The following is a 21,330-nucleotide window of genomic DNA, read 5'->3' on the forward strand; positions in this document are numbered from 1 at the left end:
TTGGGGTACATTCATTCCCAGCTGTAAAGCTGGAGCAACTAGACACAAAAATTAATCTGGATTTAATCACATGACATCCCTGTTCCTTCAGCATCCCTGGCTCCGATGAGGGACAAAGACTTTCCAAAGGACCTCAAGAATATTTCGAGACTGCTCTTTGAGACACTCTGTTCTGGACCCACTAAAGTGAGAGGGTGCATGTGAATTACAGCCATGTAGCACACTGAATCAATGCAACTTAGTACCTGGCAAAGCTCCATGTCAAAGTACCCTAAGCACCTTCTTCAGTAATGGGGCCTCTCCTCCCCATGGCCCACTTTCAGGAAAACAAAAGGGTGTTTACTCTGGCAACAGTGCTAAGAAGTACTTTTTGTTTTGTTTTGCCACACATTAGAATCAATCAAGAGTGAGCCAGGGCTGCAGTGAAAGAAATGTCACCTTTGACCCCCACTAAAATGAGCTGCCATGCTCCAGTGCTTGGGCCCCGACAGCAACCTTGACATTTTGTGGCGAAGGACACTTTTCCTTTCTGTTGCCTTCCTGATGGCAAATGGGTCAAGACCTCTGTGTTCGTTTTTGTTCAGGCAAAAGCTTTCCCCTTTGTTGGGAGACAAACACAAAGAGTCACAATGGGGCTGCTCTGAAGAGAAATGTGAGGGGACCATGACAAATGTGCAATTGGTGATTTAGAAGAGATCAGTCTTCTAGAGACAAGCCAATTACTGTAAGGATCTATGGAGGCTGCTAAAAACTATTATTTACCATGCCCTGTGAAAATGGAAAAGATGGCTTTGGTGCAGGGCATTTTCCAGCAGATAGGCAGGCAGGCAAGCCAGCCTGTCTGCCATGGCTGTGAATGCATGTCTACTGGGGCGGGGGGGATGGGATTTCTTCCTGAAGTGTAGCTTTCTTCACTATGCCTATGCTTTGCTAAGAGACCTTATCAGTGCAGCTGTGTGGGAACTTCGGCTGGGCATCTCTTGCAGAACTTTTGCCAACATCCAACTGACTTGTTTGGACTGGGAGAGAGTATAACCTCTCGGGGAGGACTGTATTTCAGCATTCTGGGCAATCTCTTATGTATCAGTGCACTTCTAGGGAGTTTTAACTGAATAAAGATGCTTTTAACTCATACCTCTGTGTTGGATGAAGTGGAGAGTCTGAGAAAATCCCCTAGCCAGGCCCGACACAGATAGAGGAATAACACTTGGCAAAATACATATGAGGCTGCTTTAGAGCGAGTCAGGCCATGATCCTTCTAGTCTTTTAAAGCTGGAGATGCCAGGGACTGGAAGCAAAGCAACAAGGTACTGTACCATTTGCTTCCAGTGCTGTACGCCCAAGCTTCTGTTTGCTTGTGCAAGGGAAATGTGGTTTGGCACTCAATCTCTTCTGTGGAAATCCTTGGTTCTGCTAAGCCACAGATTGTCAGCATAGCAGCAACTTTCTTGGAGACAGACAGATGTCTTAACACATTCCACCATACATTTAAGAAAGGAACTTGATAGAGAAGCAGCATTCACAAGGGCTTCGGCATCTCCAAAACACATGGTGGAAAGCATCCCCAAGAAAATAGGAGAGAATCACTGTGCTTGGCATACAGAAGGCAGTGAAGTTCTTACCTCTGCCACTGAGATCCCAGTGCTGCGTTTTATAAGATGCTAATCCCAAGAGGATTGTGAAAACCATGCTTTATTGTCACAAGCAGGTCTACACGGGACAGGATACCTATTTCAAAAGCCTGTCTCTGTGTTCACCCTTCATTTTAGTTGCCTGCATGAAGACCTCAGAGAAGCCTTCACCTCTGACAACAAAACCATTCTGCACAAGACTGTACTCACAAATTTCTTCAAATGCACACTCAAGTTAATTCACCCAGGAGTGGCAATGTTGTTTTCAGTGCAATCCTAAGAATAATTATCCAGTCTAAGGCCACTGATTTCAATGGGCTTAGACTGGAGTAACTCTGTTTGGGATTGCACTGTTTGTTTTGTTTTTAAAAAAAGTTCTTGGCAGAGAATACGGGATAATACCTGTAAATGTGAAGTTCTGTTTAATAGAAATGTTTACAACTGATGTTCACTTCGTTGGTTTCTGCTCAGTATAGGAAAGAAAATTCCAAATCAAGCGGATTCTCCTCTGCTGCAGGAGAACATGGCTAATATCTGGCACCCGGATTTTGATCTGCAGCTTCTTAACAAACAAGCGAAAGTACTCAATTCTAACACACTCCTTTATTATAACACTCTCTACAGTTCCCACATTGCAGAAAAAGCAACACTGCCAGGATTCCTCACAATCTGGAGCAGAGAAGCCTGGCAAGAAACTGAGCAAAAAATCCTTTCTTGGAAGGATGCCTGCTGGGTATAAATAACTTCAAAAGGTAATCTCCCCCCCCCCCTCTCCAAGTTCTCAGCAGAAAAAAATTGGCTAACCTACATGCTTGCACAGGGCAAGTTGTTAAATATCTGAAGAAAAAGGTTCTAGCCCTTTTCAAGGACCTTGCGTATAGAAGTCGGGTGTTGTGCCCTCCCTCCCACCCCCAAACCCTAAATTAAAATAGGATCTCTCATTAGAAAACAAGTAGGCTGGTGCAACAGAGCAACAATATGGGAGCTTTAGACTGGATGCCAAACTGGCATGGAGAGTGATCTCTATTTCACTGCATGATCAGGTAGACCCTGAATATAATGGGGCCTGGATTCAAATGCAACCTTGTTTTTGTCGACCAGAACAAGGGAGGTTAGCAAACGCCAAGCAGCCTCTGCTGTGCTCAGGGTGAAGGGCAGGTCATTTAAGGGAGCCCCTGCAAAGATTTTGGGACTCCTATGGGGACCTCAGGCAGAAGAGAGTTATTTGCAGTCAGTTGATCTTGGCTGGAGCCCAATGTTTGTTCCCCACAGTGGGAGGATATTATTTCTTCCCTGCACCGCAGCTTCGTAGGATTAATGGTGCAAAGATACGCCTTCAAAACATTTCTGATTAAATCCATCACTCCAGTCTTTTCACCATATAGGGTCCTTCCAGCTCGTAGCCAATCTTCCGGTAGTAATCCCTGGTGCCCACACCTGCAAACAAAACACAAGACGACAAATTTAACAGTGAATATATTGAATATACTGACAAGGGATATTAAGATCCAAAAAGATCAAGTCTACCAAGAGATGTTTTGTACAAGAGTCCAAACTGACTCCCTACTTCCAAAGATTAAATTTATTTGGCTCCCTCAGCCTTTCTTACCTATTTGCCTCAAGCAGCACACAGACCCTCCTGCTACCTCCACCAAAGAAAGTTCTTTCCCACCTTTCCTTCTGCGTTACCTGCCTGCCCTTGATGCATACATTATTCCATCCCTTAACCTCTTTATGGCATGTTTCCCCTCTCAAACCAACCCTGCGTGACTCACAGTAGCTTTGTTTTCTGTTAGCAACTCTGCATGACTCACAGCAGCTTCAACCTTTTCTGTGAGCAATTTTTCTCCGCAGCAAGAATGTCTGTGAATATTCTGTAGTATCACAGCTCCACAAACCAAGGACAAAGGGTAGGGGTTACAGATTAATGGCAGCCAGTTATTTCCCAAATTCCCTTTGTACAGTTTCACTGATCACCCTCCCCAGGTGCCCTAAAAAGAAAAAAAAACATGAGGGAGGGGTGGGAATCCCAGCAGGATGGCCTTATAAAAGGCAGACGGTCCAGGGGCGCTGGGGAGGATGAGCCGAATAGCCTCCTGGGAGACACAAGGGTGGCAGGCTACTCAGAGGGGAAAGAGGGTGTGAGGGTGCTGTAACCCCCCCTTCCCCATTTCTGAAGCACACCTGGTAGCCAGCCTGGACGAGGTCATCCTGGAAGGCAAGTCACCTCCTAGGCTCTGACGCGTCTTCAGCGGAGCCTGACAGTATGTTTTGATCAGTAAGACCACATGGACACGTGTCAAAGAATTGTCTCCCCCCCCCATGGCCTTAAGATGAATCAAGGGCTGATAACATCATTTTAAAAGCCTTGGGAGAATCACATTATAGATCTCCCAATATTTTGTCTCTGAGCATGGACAGTGTCCTCAAAAGGGTATTTTGTAGTCAATTTTAGAAGCTGCAATAGGGACCTACTCTTATGATCACGTAAGAATTCAAAGCTTGAGAACTGGCGCTCTAATTCAGAGCTGTCTACTCTGAGTGACTCCAGCTCTCCTAGGCTTCAAATGCAGTAATTTTTACCCTTGCCCTGTCATCTGAGAGCCATCAACTGGAGAACAGTAGAGTCCAGTAGCACCTTTAAGACTAACCAACTTTACTGTAGCATAAGCTTTCGAGAACCATAGTTCTCTTCGTCAGATGCATCTTATCTGACGAAGAGAACTGTGGTTCTCGAAAGCTTATGCTACAATAAAGTTGGTTAGTCTTAAAAGTGCTACTGGACTCTACTATTTTGCGACTACAGACGAACACAGCTAACTCTTCTGGATCAACTGGAGATAATCAGGGATTGAACTGTAGACTTTATGCACATAAAATGTTGAATTCTTACCACTGAGCTATGAGCTAAGACGTTCAGGGATGTGTAGGTTAAGAGAGTCATCCATTTGCATAGAAAAGAGAGAGGACCTTCTGGATTTCATTCAGCCCCATCAGCTGAAGCACCTCCTCAATTACTGTCCTAAGATACACTTAGCATTCCAGGCTTTCAGCCAGGGAAAGAGACTGCAACACACAGGGCAGAAAAGCTGCACTCGTTTCTTACTGCGGAGACACACGTCCAGCTCAGAGACTTGAACGCAGCTTGACCTCACGTTATCAAATGAGACGAAAGAGAGACCCATCTGCAGACATCATGACTGAGCACAGAAGAGCCCTGATGCCCCCAGAGTGCTGACTGATCTCCAAATCATCCTTGACCTCCATTTCACAAAGTACAAGTGGGCTCTGCGACCACAATTCCATTTTCTCATTGTGCTGGAAGAGGATTTGGAAGACAATTGTTCTTCATAAGGGCGCATTCGTTCCCTCCCACCCTGCCTCTGCTCCCTAATCAGATCCTGCGGAGCTCAAATCTTGGATAAACCCCACTCTGCACAGGAACAGCGGCTTTTTGTTAGCACCCTACGGGGAGGCAGAACCATTATGGGAAAAACAACAACAGCTGCATCCACCCCTGCTAGCCAAGCTCTAAATTGCACAAAGCTAATGGGCTTCCTTGCCTGTCACCAGAAATACATTCATTTAAGATTTCTACCCCATCACAGAGCTCGTATAGAAAGCCATACCTTCATAGGCAGATGGACAACCAGTGAGGCAGATTATTAGCGAAAACCAAAACAGCATCCTCCACAGCCCCAGCGATGATCTAGTCTTTATTACTTTCCAGAGAAGGAGCCTGGTAGGCCTCTTTGGGGAGAGAATGCCACAGCAAAGGGGCAACCCCCAAACAGCCTCTCATCTTTTGGAGTCAACCAATCTCTGTCTTGCAAGGCAAAAGCACTTTGAGAGAAGGGCCTCCTCTGATGAACTTTAAATAAACATGATCCCATATACATGGCCACATTTTTATCCTGTACTTCTCCTGTACAGAGTTTAGGGGCACATGGAGAGCTCCTCCATTTTACCCCGCTTAGATTAGCGTGAGAGATGGTGATTGGCCCAAGAGCGCTCAGCGAGCATCATGGCTAAATGGAGGGCAGAATGCAGGTCTCCCTCGTCAAAGGCCTGACTCATCACGCAAAGTATCTATGCATTGCAGCCCCACAGTTTCCAAGCAAACAGAATTCCTCGAAAGTTTAAACTAAGCTTGCCTTGAGATGTAATAACACTGGGAATGGCTATCATCATTCAGAGGCTTTAAAGTTTGCGGCTGATGGAACTGCTCTTTTCATAAAGCTGAGATTTAGCTGTTATTTCTATCTGGCTTGAGTTGCTCAGATGTTATAAGTGCAGAAGCTTATAACTGAGAGAGCATCTCACCAATGTTTGTAGGAGGGACAGAGATGGGGGTGGCAGGGGGTTCCTGCTCTCTTCCCTGACGGAACATGCTTCCCCGTTTCCTGCCGGTTCATGAACAACACATTCCCCTAGCCCAAAAGAAGAGAATGGGCCGCTTTTGCAAATGCAGAGTTCCTCACCTCCACATGTATAATGGAACTGCTGAACTGCTGCCTTCAACAGCTTAGGGAACAAGTGAGGAACAAAAGATGTTGCATTTTACTCTAGTATTTCTGTGAGTCAGACAGCGGGCTTAGATCCAAATGAGTGTTTCTATGGACAGAAAGGATTTCTGTCCCTCTGAAATGCTGTCCCTAAGGGACAGGGACCCTTCTCCCAAACAGCATTTTAAGGGGGGGAATTTTTGGCTGCAGCAGGAAAGGGGAGGTGAGAAAGTCACACATCAAGGACAGAAATCCTTCTGCCCATGGAAACACAACCTTGGTGTCCGGGGTCTGGGTCCCAGCCCCCAGACTTGGTAGGAGGGAACAGCAGGTCAACTGGGCGGACAGGCATACAGAGGGGGCAGCCAGCAGCCAGCAGGTCAACTGGTCAGCCAGCAGACAGCAGGTCAACTGGTCGGCCGGCTGACAGCAGGTCAACCGGTCTGACTGGCAGGCAGAGGGGGCAGCTGGGGGACAGCAGGCCAACCCCTCCCATGGGCAAATGGGGCCAGAACCTGCCAGTGCCAGGGGCAAGGGGCAAAGGCCCGGGGCCTCAGGAGGCAGGGGGAGACAGAGCGAGGCCAGCGAGTCCCACTCCCCTAGGAAAAGAAAGGGGACTAAGCAAGGCGGAAGGGGGCAAGGGCAGAGAGATTGGGGGCCCAGCAGTCACCCACCCAAAGGCCTTACCTGAGGAGGAGAAGCAGCAGCAGCCCCAACAACCCAAAGCCACGCCCCAGCTAGAAAATAGTAGCCTGGCCCAGGAGTTGCCAAAAACCAAGCCACTCCAGGTGGGGCTAGTGGAGGCACTCGGCATGAAACCCTGGGCAACCAGCCAAGGAGCCGCAGCTGGACCCACCTTCAGCCATCAGCTCAGCCAGGGAGGCCGGGCTGCTAGCCAGGGAACTGCAGCTGGACAGGCCTTCAGCAATCAGCCAAGGCAGGGAGGCTGGGCAGCCAGGGAACAAGGTACAGCTGGTGCTGGTCAGTGGGGCCAGATCAGCTACCCCAGCTGCAACTGCTTGGTGCAGCCCAAGACCAGGCTGGAAGAGGGGTGGGACAGTAGAAGGAAGCCCTATAAAAGCTGGCTGGGAAGAGCCCTGTGGTGGTGGGTGTGAATGAGGAGTGATGATGTGGAGTGAGAACGGTGCAATGCAAGAGTGGAGGTTTGGAGGAGGGTTCTGGAAGGAGGGGATGAAGAAGGACACAGGGGGCAAGCAGGCCAGGTTGAGCAGGCCAGCGAGTGGACTGAGAGGGAGTCTGGGTGAGGTATACCGCCCCTCCTTCCACAGAGCAGGGTCCTGCAGCATCCCTGGCCCCCCTATGACGCCAGGAGCAGACCGCCCAGGGCCACACCCAGCGGCAGCGGCGGCACGCCCTGACACTTGGATCTAAGCTAGTGACTTGTCCTTGGTTGCCTGCTAACCTGGATAGCTGGCAGGAAATTACACCACATACCAGTCCCACAGAGGTTGATTCCTAGCATATTTTATTGCAACAATGGCACCATTTAATGTTTCATTGTACACTGAAAAGTTATATGTATGTTAAATTTAGGGTTCATGCCTACACTAAATGAGAAAAAAAAGTCAATTTATTCAGGACAATGACAATACCCATTCCAATATCTAACAAAAGTCGGGTCCATCTCTACAACAAATTATCAGTTCCCATTTTGATCTCCAGGCAGAGACAGTTAATTTATCATCTCCTCTTTTGTACCTGCTTTCCTTAGCCATTCCCCCTCCCCCCAAAAAGGTAAAATAGCTGATCTCCTTTTCCCACAAGAGAAGTGAGGGGGTGCATAAAACTAAAGCAACGAAATGCAGCACTTAGCTTCTAACGTATGGGATGGCAAAAGCCTTGTGATGACCTGAAAGCCCTTTTCCCCACCAAACCCCTAACCACATGTGTGTTGGCGATGTGGTGGTTGGCTATTACTTAGTAACGAGGAACAGGCAGTAAGCCCGTTCAGAGGCACTGCTCTTCAAGTACTCCCCAGAGCTCTGCCCCGGAACGGAAAAAACTGCCCTGGGTTCAAATTAAGCTCAAATTAGTTATTGGAAAGCCTTATTAGTATTAAAATAATCTGATTTGTATACGTTTTTTTAAAAAGCTCTTCTGTCCATGGCATTTCTTTTATGCAGAAAGTGTCGCCCGTCAAGATGCTCAGTACAGCTGGGGGTGGGGCGGAGCTGCAGCATCGTTAATGAAATATCACCATCTCTCTAGGAGATCAATGAGATGTAATCACTCCATCTGGAGCCTCTGTGAAAGTTGTTAAGACTATTTTCAAAGGCAAAGATAGAAATATAATAGATACCTCGAGACTGTACTAATGGCATCCCTCTCCACAAAATCCAAGTGGGCTGGAATTAGCATGTAAAATGCCAGAATTTCCAGACTTCTTGTCCCCCACATTGCTGTGAGGAGGCTGATATTAGATTCTCTAGTGAGAAAGTTGAAAATTCAAGTGTTAACTGTTTGCTGTTTCCAAACCGATATACCATACATTTCTATCACGAGCTTTTCCTGGGTCCATGTTGAGCTTTCCTGGCCTCCCCTCCCCTCCCCCCTGCAAGAAGGGAATGGAAAAAGAAGATACTTCGTACAGGGCTGTCAACTTTTAAACTGAATCTCATTGACCCTTTATCAGTCTGATCGGCAGCAAAAATCAGATGATGTTACTTAGCTCCATGCCATGAAAAGCTTCCGCTGCCCATTTCCACACATTTAGCCTCTATGAAAGGGACAGGACAGGTTTTTTTCTGGCCTGCTGGCAACCGTAACTATGTATCTTCCTCAGGGGGCAGTGAAGAATAACAAACTGTTCCACTGTTACGAGTCTCCCCCTTGCCATTTGATGTGTACCCTGCCATAGGAATGCTCTTTCCCATGATCTTTTGCAGTTGAAAGATGGTTCAGGAGACATTCCTCAAAGGCCTGCACAAAGTGGGAAAAGATAAAAGAGCAACATGTACAGCAGGCTCCTTGATGGATCTGTGAGCTGCCAGAGCAGCACCTCCCAGAGTGTTGGGTCCACATGCATTGCTTTTCACCATGCTTCCAAAGCAGAAGGGACTTGCAGGAGGCATCCTGTGGGCACAATATGGGAAGGAGCTTATCTTACGATATTAACTGCCCCAAGAGGGAGCAACAGCCATTAGGATCAGATGGCTTTTAAAAGGCATTCAGATGAATTCAAGGAGAACAGGCCTACCAATGGCTTTCAACCCTGACTGCTAAATGGAACCTCCAAGACTTCTCAATACTTCTTGCTGGAAGGCAAAGACACGAGGAGGCTTTGGCCCCCAGGCTCTGCTTGTAGGCCTTCTTGGGGCAGTCGGCTGGCCACAGAGGAAAACAGGATGCTAGGCTCAGGTCGGATTCAGCAAGCCTCTTCCCGTCTTCTTCGTATATATTCTTAAGGATCTTTCACAAAGAGCCTTTGGAGAACTGGGGACTCTCCGAGGTTATTTACATAAAATATTTATAGGTCCATGTTTCTTTAAAACAAACAAGGATTGTCTTTGCTGCCTTAGGCACTTTCAGTTTACATTGTATTCATATTTTGTAATCCCAATCCTACCTCACTGTTTATTGGACGGCTTTGTGGTCTGAATTGGTTTTCATAAACTGTAATCTGCCTGGAGTCTTAGTGAGAAAGGCAGGCTATTAATGAAATTATTAATGGCAACAACAACAACGGGAATTAATATGCCGCCTCTCCAGAGAGCAACTGGAAGACCATGTCATTTTAGAACAAAATCCCAACCCCCTATTCCTCTTGCCTAAATTCGCAACCAGCTGAATTCCTAAAGCTCAAGATGGTTCACAAAGGGCATTCCTGTCCTGCAACTAGCACCAAAGTAGAGAACCAACCTATGCCTCTACTCCGCATTTTGTGCAATCACCACCAAATTTTCCCAAGGTTATATACCCCTGGCAGGTAAGTGGTGTGATGTATATCCACGCTTAACATAAGGAAGCTGTGCCTTCTTCTAAAGGAGAGGGGCATGCACATTAGACTTATTTCAAAAAGGGATATTCTGAGGCTGAGAGCTGCTGCCCTTGCAACAGGCCAATTTTTAAAGGAACTGGCTAACAGAGGGCCAGCGGGCTCGGACGTCATCCGTTCCTAGAGTCCAGCCCTCCTTTTGAGCCTCCTCAGCTACAATGTGCACTCAGGCATGGCACATTTCTGGCCTGTGTCCATGTTAATTTTCTACTTGACGGCACACAAATCGAAATCTGGTCTGGGGAAAAGCTGATCAACCCGCTATGTGGTAATTAATTCATGGCACAGACCAGCAGAGCTGCGTGTCCCCCCTCTTCCCAGTCAGATATCACCCAAACAAAACAAAACAAAAAAACAGTCCGGCATCTATTCCCCCACCCTTTAAAAACAGAATACTGATTAAACCCTCCCGAACAAAAACTTGCATAAATGCTGCTGAGCTCTGACAAGGGAGTGACCACATTTGACAAGATGGCCAGAACCCCGGCATGAAGCATGCAAAAGCCAGGCACATCCGAACTTGCTTTAAATGGCGGAGTGGGGAAGACGCCCAGCAATGTGGGGATTTGACAAGTCTGATGTGAGTTGGCAATTTCTTTCCATTTCCTGAGAACACTCTGTGAGCTATACGCATGTGCGTGTGACAAACAAGTTGTGTTAATAAGGAGACAAGGAAAAGTGAAGCCCCCAATGCACTGCAAGAAGGCGGCCACAAATACCATTACTTCAGGGTAAAAGTCCTTTTGCATTAATAGGGGTAGGGTGAGGTGGAATTAGCTTCCAGAGAAAATCCAATTTAAAAGGTTCTTTGGGGAGGGGGGACAGGCTTCTAAAATCCAAGTATGTCACCTGAGGAAGTATGGAAAAACCTGGTCTGTTTAACATATTACATTGTTTAGGTGTATGTTTAAAAAATGTACATTCAAGATGTGTCCATGTGTTAAATGTACAGCGAAGCATGGTTCACAACAGGACTCTTTCCTTTGAATACATACAGAGTGGCAAAACTGGGCTAGTTTCTGTGTAATATGTGAAGCGGTCCACAGCTTCTTTATTCAGTTCCCCGCCTTTCCAAATTACCTATCTTTCTCTTCCTATTGTCCTGCTGCTTGACGCATGCTAGCTATAAATTGAGATTATTTCTTTCTTGCATTTATATATTTATTTATTGTAGGCTTGTAGGGCCCAGTCACAAATCACCCCAAAAGCAACAATTTAAAAAAACTCCTCTCTTTCTCCTTTATTTACCAATTCTTGTCCTAGCTACAATTTTCTTTGAAGCTTTATTTGAAGGATGCCTTTTATCCATCAGCTGCAGCAATCCTGCTGCCAGAAAGACCACAGGAGTAGGGCTGTGATTATTTCCTTTGGCTTTAAGATAGAGAGAGAGAGGAAATCCCAACTATGCCGCCATGCAGTGATGGCCAAGAACAATGGAGGTGTCTTGCCATTCACCCAAAGGCAACTGTTGCTTAACCCGGGCAAGTGCCTAGCTGCACTTCTGATTTACTATGAGCTAGGTGGTTAGATGGAGCCAACAAACCAAAGCCATTCCACAGAACCAGAGGCAGGTAATAGCACATGGAGCCCAAGTAGAGCTTGGGAGAAGATTTTTTTTCTTTACAGTCACCAGTGAAGTAGCATGTGATCCAAGCCAGCGCTCTCTTCCAGGGCTGCAGGAACGGATGCAGCTCATGTGTTGGTTCATGCAGCTGCTTGGGGCAGCCAAATGTCACGTCACCGGGATGGGGGTCTGGGCAAACAATATTGGAGGAATAGCTCCACACACCAAATCACAGGCACCACAGAGTCCTGCACAAGAATTCTAGCTCTAATTATTAGATACGTGAATGGATCCATATCAGGAGCTGTTTGCATCTCCATATCAGAAGGAGCTGTTTGCATCTACTCCGCTCCCCTCTCCTCCTCTATATCTGACCAGTTTCTTTCTGCCCTCCATGCATCTGACGAAGAGAACTGTGATTCTCGAAAGCTTATGCTACAATAAAATTGGTTAGTCTTAAAGGTGCTACTGGACTCTTTTTGATTTTCCTACCACAGACTAACACAGCTAACTCCTCTGGATCTATGAATGGATCCTAACACTAGGGATTATAAACTGTGAGCTTTGTTTCTTCTTTTTGCTTAAATCTGCTTTAACCGGGTGGAGCTAGATATGGAAAATCCTGCACTGCGGAAAAATATCCTACTGCCCATCTTTCCCTCTCCACAAGGCATGGCATAAAATGCTGGAGGAACACACAAGCTTCTCCCCAACATAATGACTTCAAAGATTACAAGTTTTCTCCTTTAACTTTTTTTGCGGGGGGGGGGGAAGGGGTCCTCCCACACACAGTTAAAGCTAAATGCTTGTCTGCAAACCCAACCCAGGAAAGACTAAATATTGTCAAGAATCCTGAAAGCAAGAGAAAAAAAACAAGTTATACACACCTGGGCACCCTAACATTAGAAACTCAGATGAAGACAAGAATTTGGGTCATACCTCCGCTAAGCTCTGAACAACAGGGGTGATGCCTCGGGGTCTAACTTGCAGACGCTGGCAAGCTAATATGCTATTCACATGGAAGGAGCAGAAAATTACCTTAAATGAGCATCAACTTCATGATAAACAAGTTGTTCAAATTTATGCTTGGCTTGTTGAGAGTGCTGGATAGGGGTGGGGGGGCTCTCTCTTCTGTTGCCATGGACAGGCAACCCGCCTCTGGCTCCCAAGAGCAAATCTTATGAGCAGGAACAATAGAGGCCTGATTTTCTAAATGAGTAAGGTTAAGTATGGCTGCACAGAGCAGCTCCAGCGCAAAACCGAAAGCAGTTTTTTAAAACAACCATTCAAGCAGGCAGCCCACAGGCCTCTCCAACCAGCCTTTCTGCCATGCCGTTGCTTTCCTTCCTTCCCTTCCTTTAGCTATTCCCCATATACCATTGGCTGCTTCCAAGAGCAGCCAATGCCCAAAGTCCCTGCTACAATGTTTCCTTTTATGTTCTGCATGCAGGGGGAGCACCCCTCACTCTGTCCAAAGATCTATCTAGTCCAGCATCCTGTTTTCTACCTGTGACCAAGCAAAGGCTCCCGTACAGACTACAAGAATACAGAGGCCAAAGCCTCTCCTTTATTGCCTGCACCCAGTAACCATGGTATTCAGAGATGACTGCCTCTTAAACAATAATTTAACCAACTCCTGTGGAGCTGGTTAAATTATTGTTTCCCTATGAATCAGGGTGACTGTAGTTATTTAACGATACCACCCTGGTATTTTGTGGCCTTAGCTAGATTGATAAGAGTTAAACAAACAAAAATCTCTGCCACAAATTGGAATTGTTATTGTATGGGATCAAACTAGAACTGGATTAATCACAGTAAGAGGGGGGTGGGTGAAGTTGTATAAATTAAGTCAGCTGATGGGGGATTGAGCCATTGAATTGTGGGCAATAAATTATTGGCCCTTAGAATTAATGTAGAGTTGTATGGCTTGTAATTATTTCTGTATGGCTTGAAATTATTGTGAATGATACATATTGTTGGTATTCTAGTATTCTGTATTGTACTATATTGAGTTTTAAATATTGTTTTTAGGTAACTGGTGATGATTTTAATGTATTATGCTTCCCTGTTGTTGCCGCCCTGAGCCCGTCCGTGGGGAGGGCAGGGTATAAATATATTAATAAATAAAATAAATATAAACATGCAAGTTCCATTTAGCCAAAATGACTACCTGCCATTCATAGATTTAATTGCCAAGAATTTGCCTAAACTTTATTTAAAGCCATTTTAGCAAACAGCGCTACATTCTGGGCCAGTACATTCCACAAATTATGCAGTGTGTGAACAAGTACTTTTTAATGTCTGTCCTGAATCTACAGCCAATCAGCTTTATAAGGTATACTTGGAATCTAGTATTATGGGAGAGGAATTATGGGGGAGTACCTGTATAGCATGCTGAAGGTAACAGGTTCAATCTGTGGCATCTCCAGTTAAAAGAAGGATCAGGTCGGATGAGACTCACAAACAGAATATTGGGATTGAGGAGTATAACTTGTGTAAGAGGAACAGACCAAAAAGGGGGAGGAGTAACATTAAATGTCAAGGATGTATATACTTGTGAGGAAATACATGAATCTGAGCGTGGAAGGCCAGCTGAGAGCCTCTGGCTAAAAATAAAAGAAGAGAGAAATAACAGTGATATTACTGTGGGGGGTATGCTGTAGACCCCAAGCCAGGCAGAAGACTTGATGATACATTCCTAGACCAAATTACAAAACTTTCAAAGAGATGTAGTTGTCATGGGAGATTTCAATTACCTTGATACCTGTTGGAAGTCAAACTCTGCTAAAAATGAAAGGTATAATAAATTCCTGATGTGTGTTGCGGGCAATTTCATCTTTCATAAAGTGGAGGAGGAAACAAGGGGGTCTCCTATCTTGGACTGGATTCTTACCAATAGGGAAGAACTGGTTGACAAGGTGAAGGTAGTAGGAACCCTGGGTGGTAATGACCATGTCATTTTGGAATTTAAGATCTTGGGGAAAGAGAAAGCTCAACATAGCCAGACATATATAGACAAATATAGAGGTTGAAATTTAGAAAAACTAATTTCAACAAGCTCAAAGAAATGCTGGATAGAATTCCATAGTCCGAAATCCTTAAGAAGAAGGGAGTTCAAGATAGGTGTCCAGTCCACCAGCTAAGATCCTCCTCACAAGTCCTGCCCTTTCTGCCCCCACCTTCAGAGTTGAGGTAAGTGGCAACCAGAGACAGGGCTTTTTCAGTGATGGCACCTTACCGTTCCCATTCAGGCTCGCCTGGTGACTATGCTACTTTTTTTTAGGCACCAGGACAAAATATTTCCATTTGCCTATGCTATTTTTTATAGATCCTGAGGAGTTAGCCATGTTCGTTGGCAGTAGCAAAATAGAAGAGTCCAGTAGCACCTTTAAGACTAACCAACTTTACTGTAGCATAAGCTTTCGAGAACCACAGCTCTTTGTCAGATGCATGGAGGGTATCTGACAAGTTTCTTCATACTCTCCATGCATCTGATGAAGAGAACTGTGGTTCTCAAAAGCTTATGCTACAATAAAGTTGGTTAGTCTTAAAGGTGCTACTGGACTCTTCTATTTTTTATAGTCTGCATTTAGCCTGAGAAATGTGTAAGATCCATTTCAACAAGCTGCTCAATGTTTTTATATTGCTTTGTGCTCTGGCTGTGTTTTTGAATGCTGTGTTTTCAAAATTTGATGTTTAATGTGTTTATGATGTTTTATTTTGTAAGCTGCCTCAGGCAAGTTCCCTGGAAAGGCTGCACAGAAATTCCCCAAATAAATACATTTAATTTCTTCATGGCAGAATTTCACAAGATAAAAATATTTCCAGGCAGATGAGTGTTTAAGAGAATTCTCGGCAAAGGGGCTGAGCTCCCAGGGTCTGGAGGAAGGGGTTTCTAATGAGGGAGAAGATGAGAACATACACAGGTATGGACAAAGGCAGTCTGAGCTGGAGCTGGCTGGGAGGCTTTCCTGGGTGACTGAGGAGGAGGAGGAAAGCCATTTGCCACCCCAGAATACTTCTGCCAGTTCTGGGTTATTCCTCCAGCAATCTTGGACGACAGTCGCTGAGATATGATGAAAAGAATTTTTTTGCAAGTTTTCCTTATTTATTTTGACTAGCGTTCAGTTGCAGGGATTTGTCTGCCAGCAACTGGAGCTCAAACCAATTTTTGTTTCATCTGTTGTACCAACTGAATTTGATTATTTTGGGTGCGAAATGTATTACCTTCCACCCAGAGTCAATGTGATTGGGCAGACTTTAAAAAACAAGTTATTGTTTCTGACAATACGCAAAACAGAAAGAAGCCACAAAGCATTCAACTGAATGAATTACTTCAAGCATATGCTGAGGAACAGGGCCCTCTTGCAAATGAAAACAGCCTTCAAGGATTAAAATAAGCTCAATGCATTCTGTTCTCTGGAAGTCGCTTGGATCCAGTGATATCCTGGATAGTTATCTATCTACCCATACCACCATTAGAAAAAGTCCATATTCCACTATCCCTGTGAGGAAAAGAGATTTTCAATGGTTCCAGGTGGGTAGGCCCAATCCATATAATGCAGGCCAAAAGTGGTGTCTCTGGATAGTCCTGATGGGGGGAGCTTCCAAAACTGACAGGCTTTCCACAGGTTTAACTTCACCTCTTTCAGGTGCAACCTAGCTAGATGGTTGCTTAAGTGCCAAATATACTAAATAGCCACTTCTACAAGCTCCTTAATTGACTTTTAAGATTTTTTTTCCTAGAAAAAGATGGACATCTTCCAGTTAGACATGGGCACAAACAAGGAAATTAAAATGAACCATGATTCGTGGTTCATCACTTTTCACGAACCAGGAACCAGGAACTTCCACGAACTGGCCCCAGTTTGCAAACCAGTTCATGGTTCTTGGTTTGTGGCTTTCAAATGTCCTGCTGCTGGATGAAGCCGGCTGGGGGTTTGAAACTGAAAGCTCCCTGCTTGGATCAGCTGTTTGGCAGGGATTCCCCACCAAACAGCTGATCTGAGGTTTTAAATGCCCCTTTCCCTGCTGCTGCAAAGCAGCAGGGAAAGGAGCTGCTTGTCAGGGAGATAATGACAAGCAGCTGATCGGGGTTTTAAATGCTCCTTTCCCTGTCATTGGGAAGCGGCAGGAAAAGGGGCATTTCACCCCAGCCTGCTTGGATCAGCTGCTTGTCAGGGAGATCCCCAACAAGCAGCTGATCTGGGTTTAACACAACCCAAATGAACTTGGGTTTAACACAACCCAAATGAACTGGCAGACCAGTTCGTGGAAGTTCGTGGAAAATGGGCTTCCACGAACTGCTGATTCACGAAGCACGAACTGGCCCAGTTCGAGACGAACTTCAGTTCGTCTTGCAATTCGTGCCCATCTCTACTTCCAATACTGCTATATGGTATTGTGTCTAGAGAATCCCTGTTAATGACTCCAATTTTTGGAAGAATATAGTTTTAGAAACAAATAAAAAAGGGGGGGACCAGAACCCCCTTTCTCCTCCAAGCAGGTAAATGCAAACACAAAGCTCTCCGGCCACCGCAGTGTATAATGATGCTATGGCCCTTGGCCCAGTTGGAGTGATTCCCTGCTAGGAGAGAGAAAAACGCTAGTATCTCCTAATGTACAGCTAAGTCAAGCTGGCAGCCCAGCTCTTCCTCCACAATGCCAGCCCACTCATTTCAAGCTGCTTCAAGATGTGCACTTCAGCTTTCTTTAAGTGCCTCCTCTTCTTTGCCGCTTTCATGGTACAAATGAGCAACAATTACTTTAAATAACCACTGTCTTGAACCAAACTGAAAGGAGGAAGAAAATGACTTGTCCAGGAAAGTTCAGGATGAAGGTTTCCTAAGATTCCAAAGGATTGCCACAGCTTCACAAAACCTATATAGCAACAGTCCATTAAAACAAAAGCTGTCTCACAGGTCTCCCAAGCAGCAGATTAGCTAGCAAAGGCCTGGCTGAAAAAGCTTTCAAACACTGGAATAAGATAATAAGAGTCACCCTGGTGGACTTTTCCAGTGAACCTATTCCACAAGATGAAGGACACAAATGAGAAGGCCCTGCTCCTTGCAACTGCCTGCCTGAGTGCTCAAAGTGTATCGTCTCACTAATACTTCCAACAAACAATTACTCATACAAGACCTTTCAGATTACACTACAAACAGTATGCACCCAAATCTGCTGCCCAAGGCAGCTGACTCACTCCATTTCATGGTAAGGCCAGCCCTGTATAAAGGAGAGCAACATTATGCCATCAGCAAGAGCAATGATTCCCCAGCATGGTATACGTGGGTGCCGTGATGCCTGTCGAGATGTTTGCTGACACCATCTTGCTTCTTTTTCAAGGCATCTTGTCTACAAAGCAAAGCATCAGTCCTGCCTCTCCTCCGCTTCACTAGAGTAAAAGGGGATTCAGAAGACCCTAAGAGGTATCTCCTTTGGGTATGCAGGGAGCACCCATTCGGAAACAGCTGCTCTCATCACAGGAGGACGCTTTGCTTAGAATCTCTCAGTGTTTTGTTATTGCTCCCCATGGCAGCCATTTTGTGATTGCTCCTGCCTTCCATAGCAACCATTTGGTGGTTGCACCCATTACCTGTTCTTAAAATTCCAAAAGTAACAATAGGCTCAACAAGTTTGGGGACCCCTGTGATAAAGAAGCAGATTTTGCTGTTTTCAAAGACAATCTGTGGCTGAACATTCTTTCTACATGGTAGAAAAAATGTAGCTCCTCCTGCTAAGGAGCTGGCAATAATTTTTCTGTAGTATCACTAATTCTCAGAAGATGCTACTCTTCCAAAATTAACCAAACTGGGTTAATCTTCTCTACTGTAGAAGTCAATTCTGGCTGCATTTTTATTTAAGATAAAAACCCGAAGAGGAAGTTGAGGTTTGTTAGATTATATTTCCCAGGTAACAGCCTGAAAACGCCTGTTTTTTACTAAGTTTTCAAATAGCCTCTCCTTTTGCAGTCTTAGATCCAAGCTTTGAATGCTGACATCTTGAAAGAAAGAGAAGCACAATCCAGACTATATTTCATGCTCATTCAGCATGGAACAGAAGAAACACACCACAAAAGGTTACCCATGCAACACATCCTGCATTTCTGCATTAGCATGGCCATTCAGGAGGGAAGAGCATCCATATTCACTTAGATATCCCTAAATCGATGATATTAGCATTAGAATGAATCCCTTACTTTAGTACAGAGAAGAGCTACTCAATTCCTTCCAATTTATTTAAATAGTCTCAAATTGGTAACATAATCAGTGAAATTAGCTCTTTTACATCCACCTTCTCTTACATTTCCACAAAGTACTTTTTAGCAGAGGGGAAATGGATACCCCTTTCCACCCCATAACTCCTCAAGAAAACAGGTAGGAAGGAAGGGAAAGATTTCTCTCTACAGCTACTGAGCATGGCTATGGAGAGTCAAACTCAGAGGAAGAAATATAGCACTCTGTCTTCTGAAGAAATTCCAGACATTCCTTATCTAGACTATTTTTCTTCTACATTTGCAGCAGTCAGTCAGAAGTATCCGGGATACAGTCAAATCCATCTGAGCACAAAGGGAGTCCAGAGATTAGGAAGGGAATAATCTTAAATTACTGAAAATAATAGTTATATTATAATTAATTACATGTTATTCTGCCTGTGCTACTCAACCTGAGCTGACACTGCCAGTTTTGAACTTCCCTGACTCCATTTTTTAATTTTAAAACCATCCCAGGGAATATGTACACCACTGCATGAACAGGCTCATTCCCCTCTTTGCAGCTAAACTCAGATGCCACCTTTGAGCTAAACAGCTCTTCAGCTATGGGGCGGTCTCCGTGGGAAGGGTCAAGCAATTGCCAGGGAGGCAAGACCTCCTTCTGACCCCTCCCTAGTAAGCATCTTTACTGAGTCAGCAAATGGACTGCCAACCAGGCCCCACCGCTTTGTAGTTCCTTGAAGGGCGGATCACTCACTGGGCAAAGATCAATCAACATTTTTTGAAAACGTTATGCTTCTCAAAGTCCCTGCCCCAAAGCACATTAAAGCACCATCAAGAAAAATACATCATTCCTCGCTACTGAGTAACTACAGCCTGTCGCCACACACTCCGGGCCACTTCACATGTTGCCCTCTTATAGCATCTTCAGTATGCATCTCGAAAAGGGGTTCCCAACCTTTTTGAGGCCTTTGGAATTCTGATGCAGGTGGTAGGTGCAACCCAAAAATGGCTGCTGCAAGAGGCAGAGCCGGCCACAAAACGTCAGGGAGTGAAGATATGCATAACTCTTAATAGTAATTCTTTACCATTTCAGGGAGAATCTCTGCATAACAGGATGCCTTTAAAATGAACATATTGTTTAAAAAAATGTTATTGCATATACACAGCTTACCGTCACCCAGTGAAGATCCTTGTGTCGTAGTGGCAGCTGCTGCCAAAGCAATGTTTTCTTAAATCTGCACAACCAATGATATCTCCAATGGCCAATCAGAAGTCCTGTTGGGCAAACGCTCCGCCTGGCCCTGCCCACTTTCTAAAAAATGCTTGGCGGAGGCTAGCAAAGGACTCAGTGAGTGCCACGACACCCACAGATGTCACGTTGAGAACCACTGATCTAGGAAGGGTATAACTGCCACAACCGTTCTGGTATGCTCATAAAGAGCCAGGACTGGTTGTAGTTTTCTGCTGAATGGACACTTCAGGGCAAAGTGAAGTTTGATGCAGTGTAATGTGCTCCTTGGAATTAAGAAGCAGGGCTTTCCCTCAAAGGGAGATGACAAGGCTCCTGTGCAGGCCTGGAGCGGAGCTCTAGCACCTCTCAGAATTTAAGCACTATCAACCTTACCAGCACTCTGACACCATGGCCCAATTTGTGGGAATATATATTTTTTTACTCCTTACAGACTCAACCCCATCACTAAACATTATCACACACTCCATACCTGGTTCGACCTGTTCAGTTGTGCCACTGATGGTTTGCATTGTGGCAGGAAACTGTCTTTCACAAAGACTGGGAACCTTTGCCCCCTCCATTTCTAGTGTTTACCCTTTTCAAACACTCAGTGGCACATCCCTTTGTCTTGCCTGCCCTTGCCCCTGCCCCAGTAACAAGGTGTGTCCATGAGTTTATTTGCAGATTGTAGCTGGAAAGTGACTTCTCAGTTATACCTGAAATAACAGCAATCTTCCATGACCCATGCTCTTCTTTAGCTATTCTTTCTGCCTCCTCCATAAGCAACATTCCAAATCCCTGTAGAAGAGAAAAGAAGACAAAAAGAAGCCAAGCTGAAGGTGTCTTCAGAATACAGAGAATTTGTAATTTAGGGATTAGTAGGTAGAAGCTTTTTATGACTTGGTGGGTGGTTGGGGGGTGGGGGTGGGGGAGAGAAAAAACTATTGCAGAAGGAGCAGAGTAACAGCTTGAACGCTTGGGGGTGGGGAGCACAAGCACCACAGCCCAAGAGCATAAAACACTCAAAACCTTTTCTCTTTTCTCACTAGCAGAAACTATTTAGAGAGGAGAGCTCTGCAAATCCACTCCAAAAACAAAAAGGACTGCCACCAAAATGCTGTAGAAAATGCTCTTATTCTTACACATGACCATTATAAAAGGCTCAACC

The 21,330-nt window shown here is 45.1% G+C and overlaps 1 protein-coding gene across 2 annotated transcripts in view; it reads right to left on the reverse strand.

The window, feature by feature from the left end:
• Positions 1-2,157: 2,157 nt before the first annotated feature.
• Positions 2,158-21,330, reverse strand: part of ELP3 (elongator acetyltransferase complex subunit 3) — a 111,530-nt gene continuing 92,357 nt past the window's right edge. Inside the window, exons 14-15 of one of the 2 annotated variants that reach the window (XM_054982037.1) lie at positions 20,879-20,960; positions 2,158-3,068 (exon numbers count right to left, since the gene is read on the reverse strand). In XM_054982037.1, the coding sequence (XP_054838012.1) occupies positions 2,992-3,068; positions 20,879-20,960 (159 nt within the window). In that variant the 3' untranslated portion in view covers positions 2,158-2,991. The remainder of the gene's footprint in view (positions 3,069-20,878; positions 20,961-21,330) is intronic. The other variant, XM_054981959.1, reaches the window with a different exon arrangement.

Source organism: Eublepharis macularius, chromosome 1 (assembly GCF_028583425.1).
Source record: "Eublepharis macularius isolate TG4126 chromosome 1, MPM_Emac_v1.0, whole genome shotgun sequence".
NCBI lineage: Eukaryota > Metazoa > Chordata > Lepidosauria > Squamata > Eublepharidae > Eublepharis > Eublepharis macularius.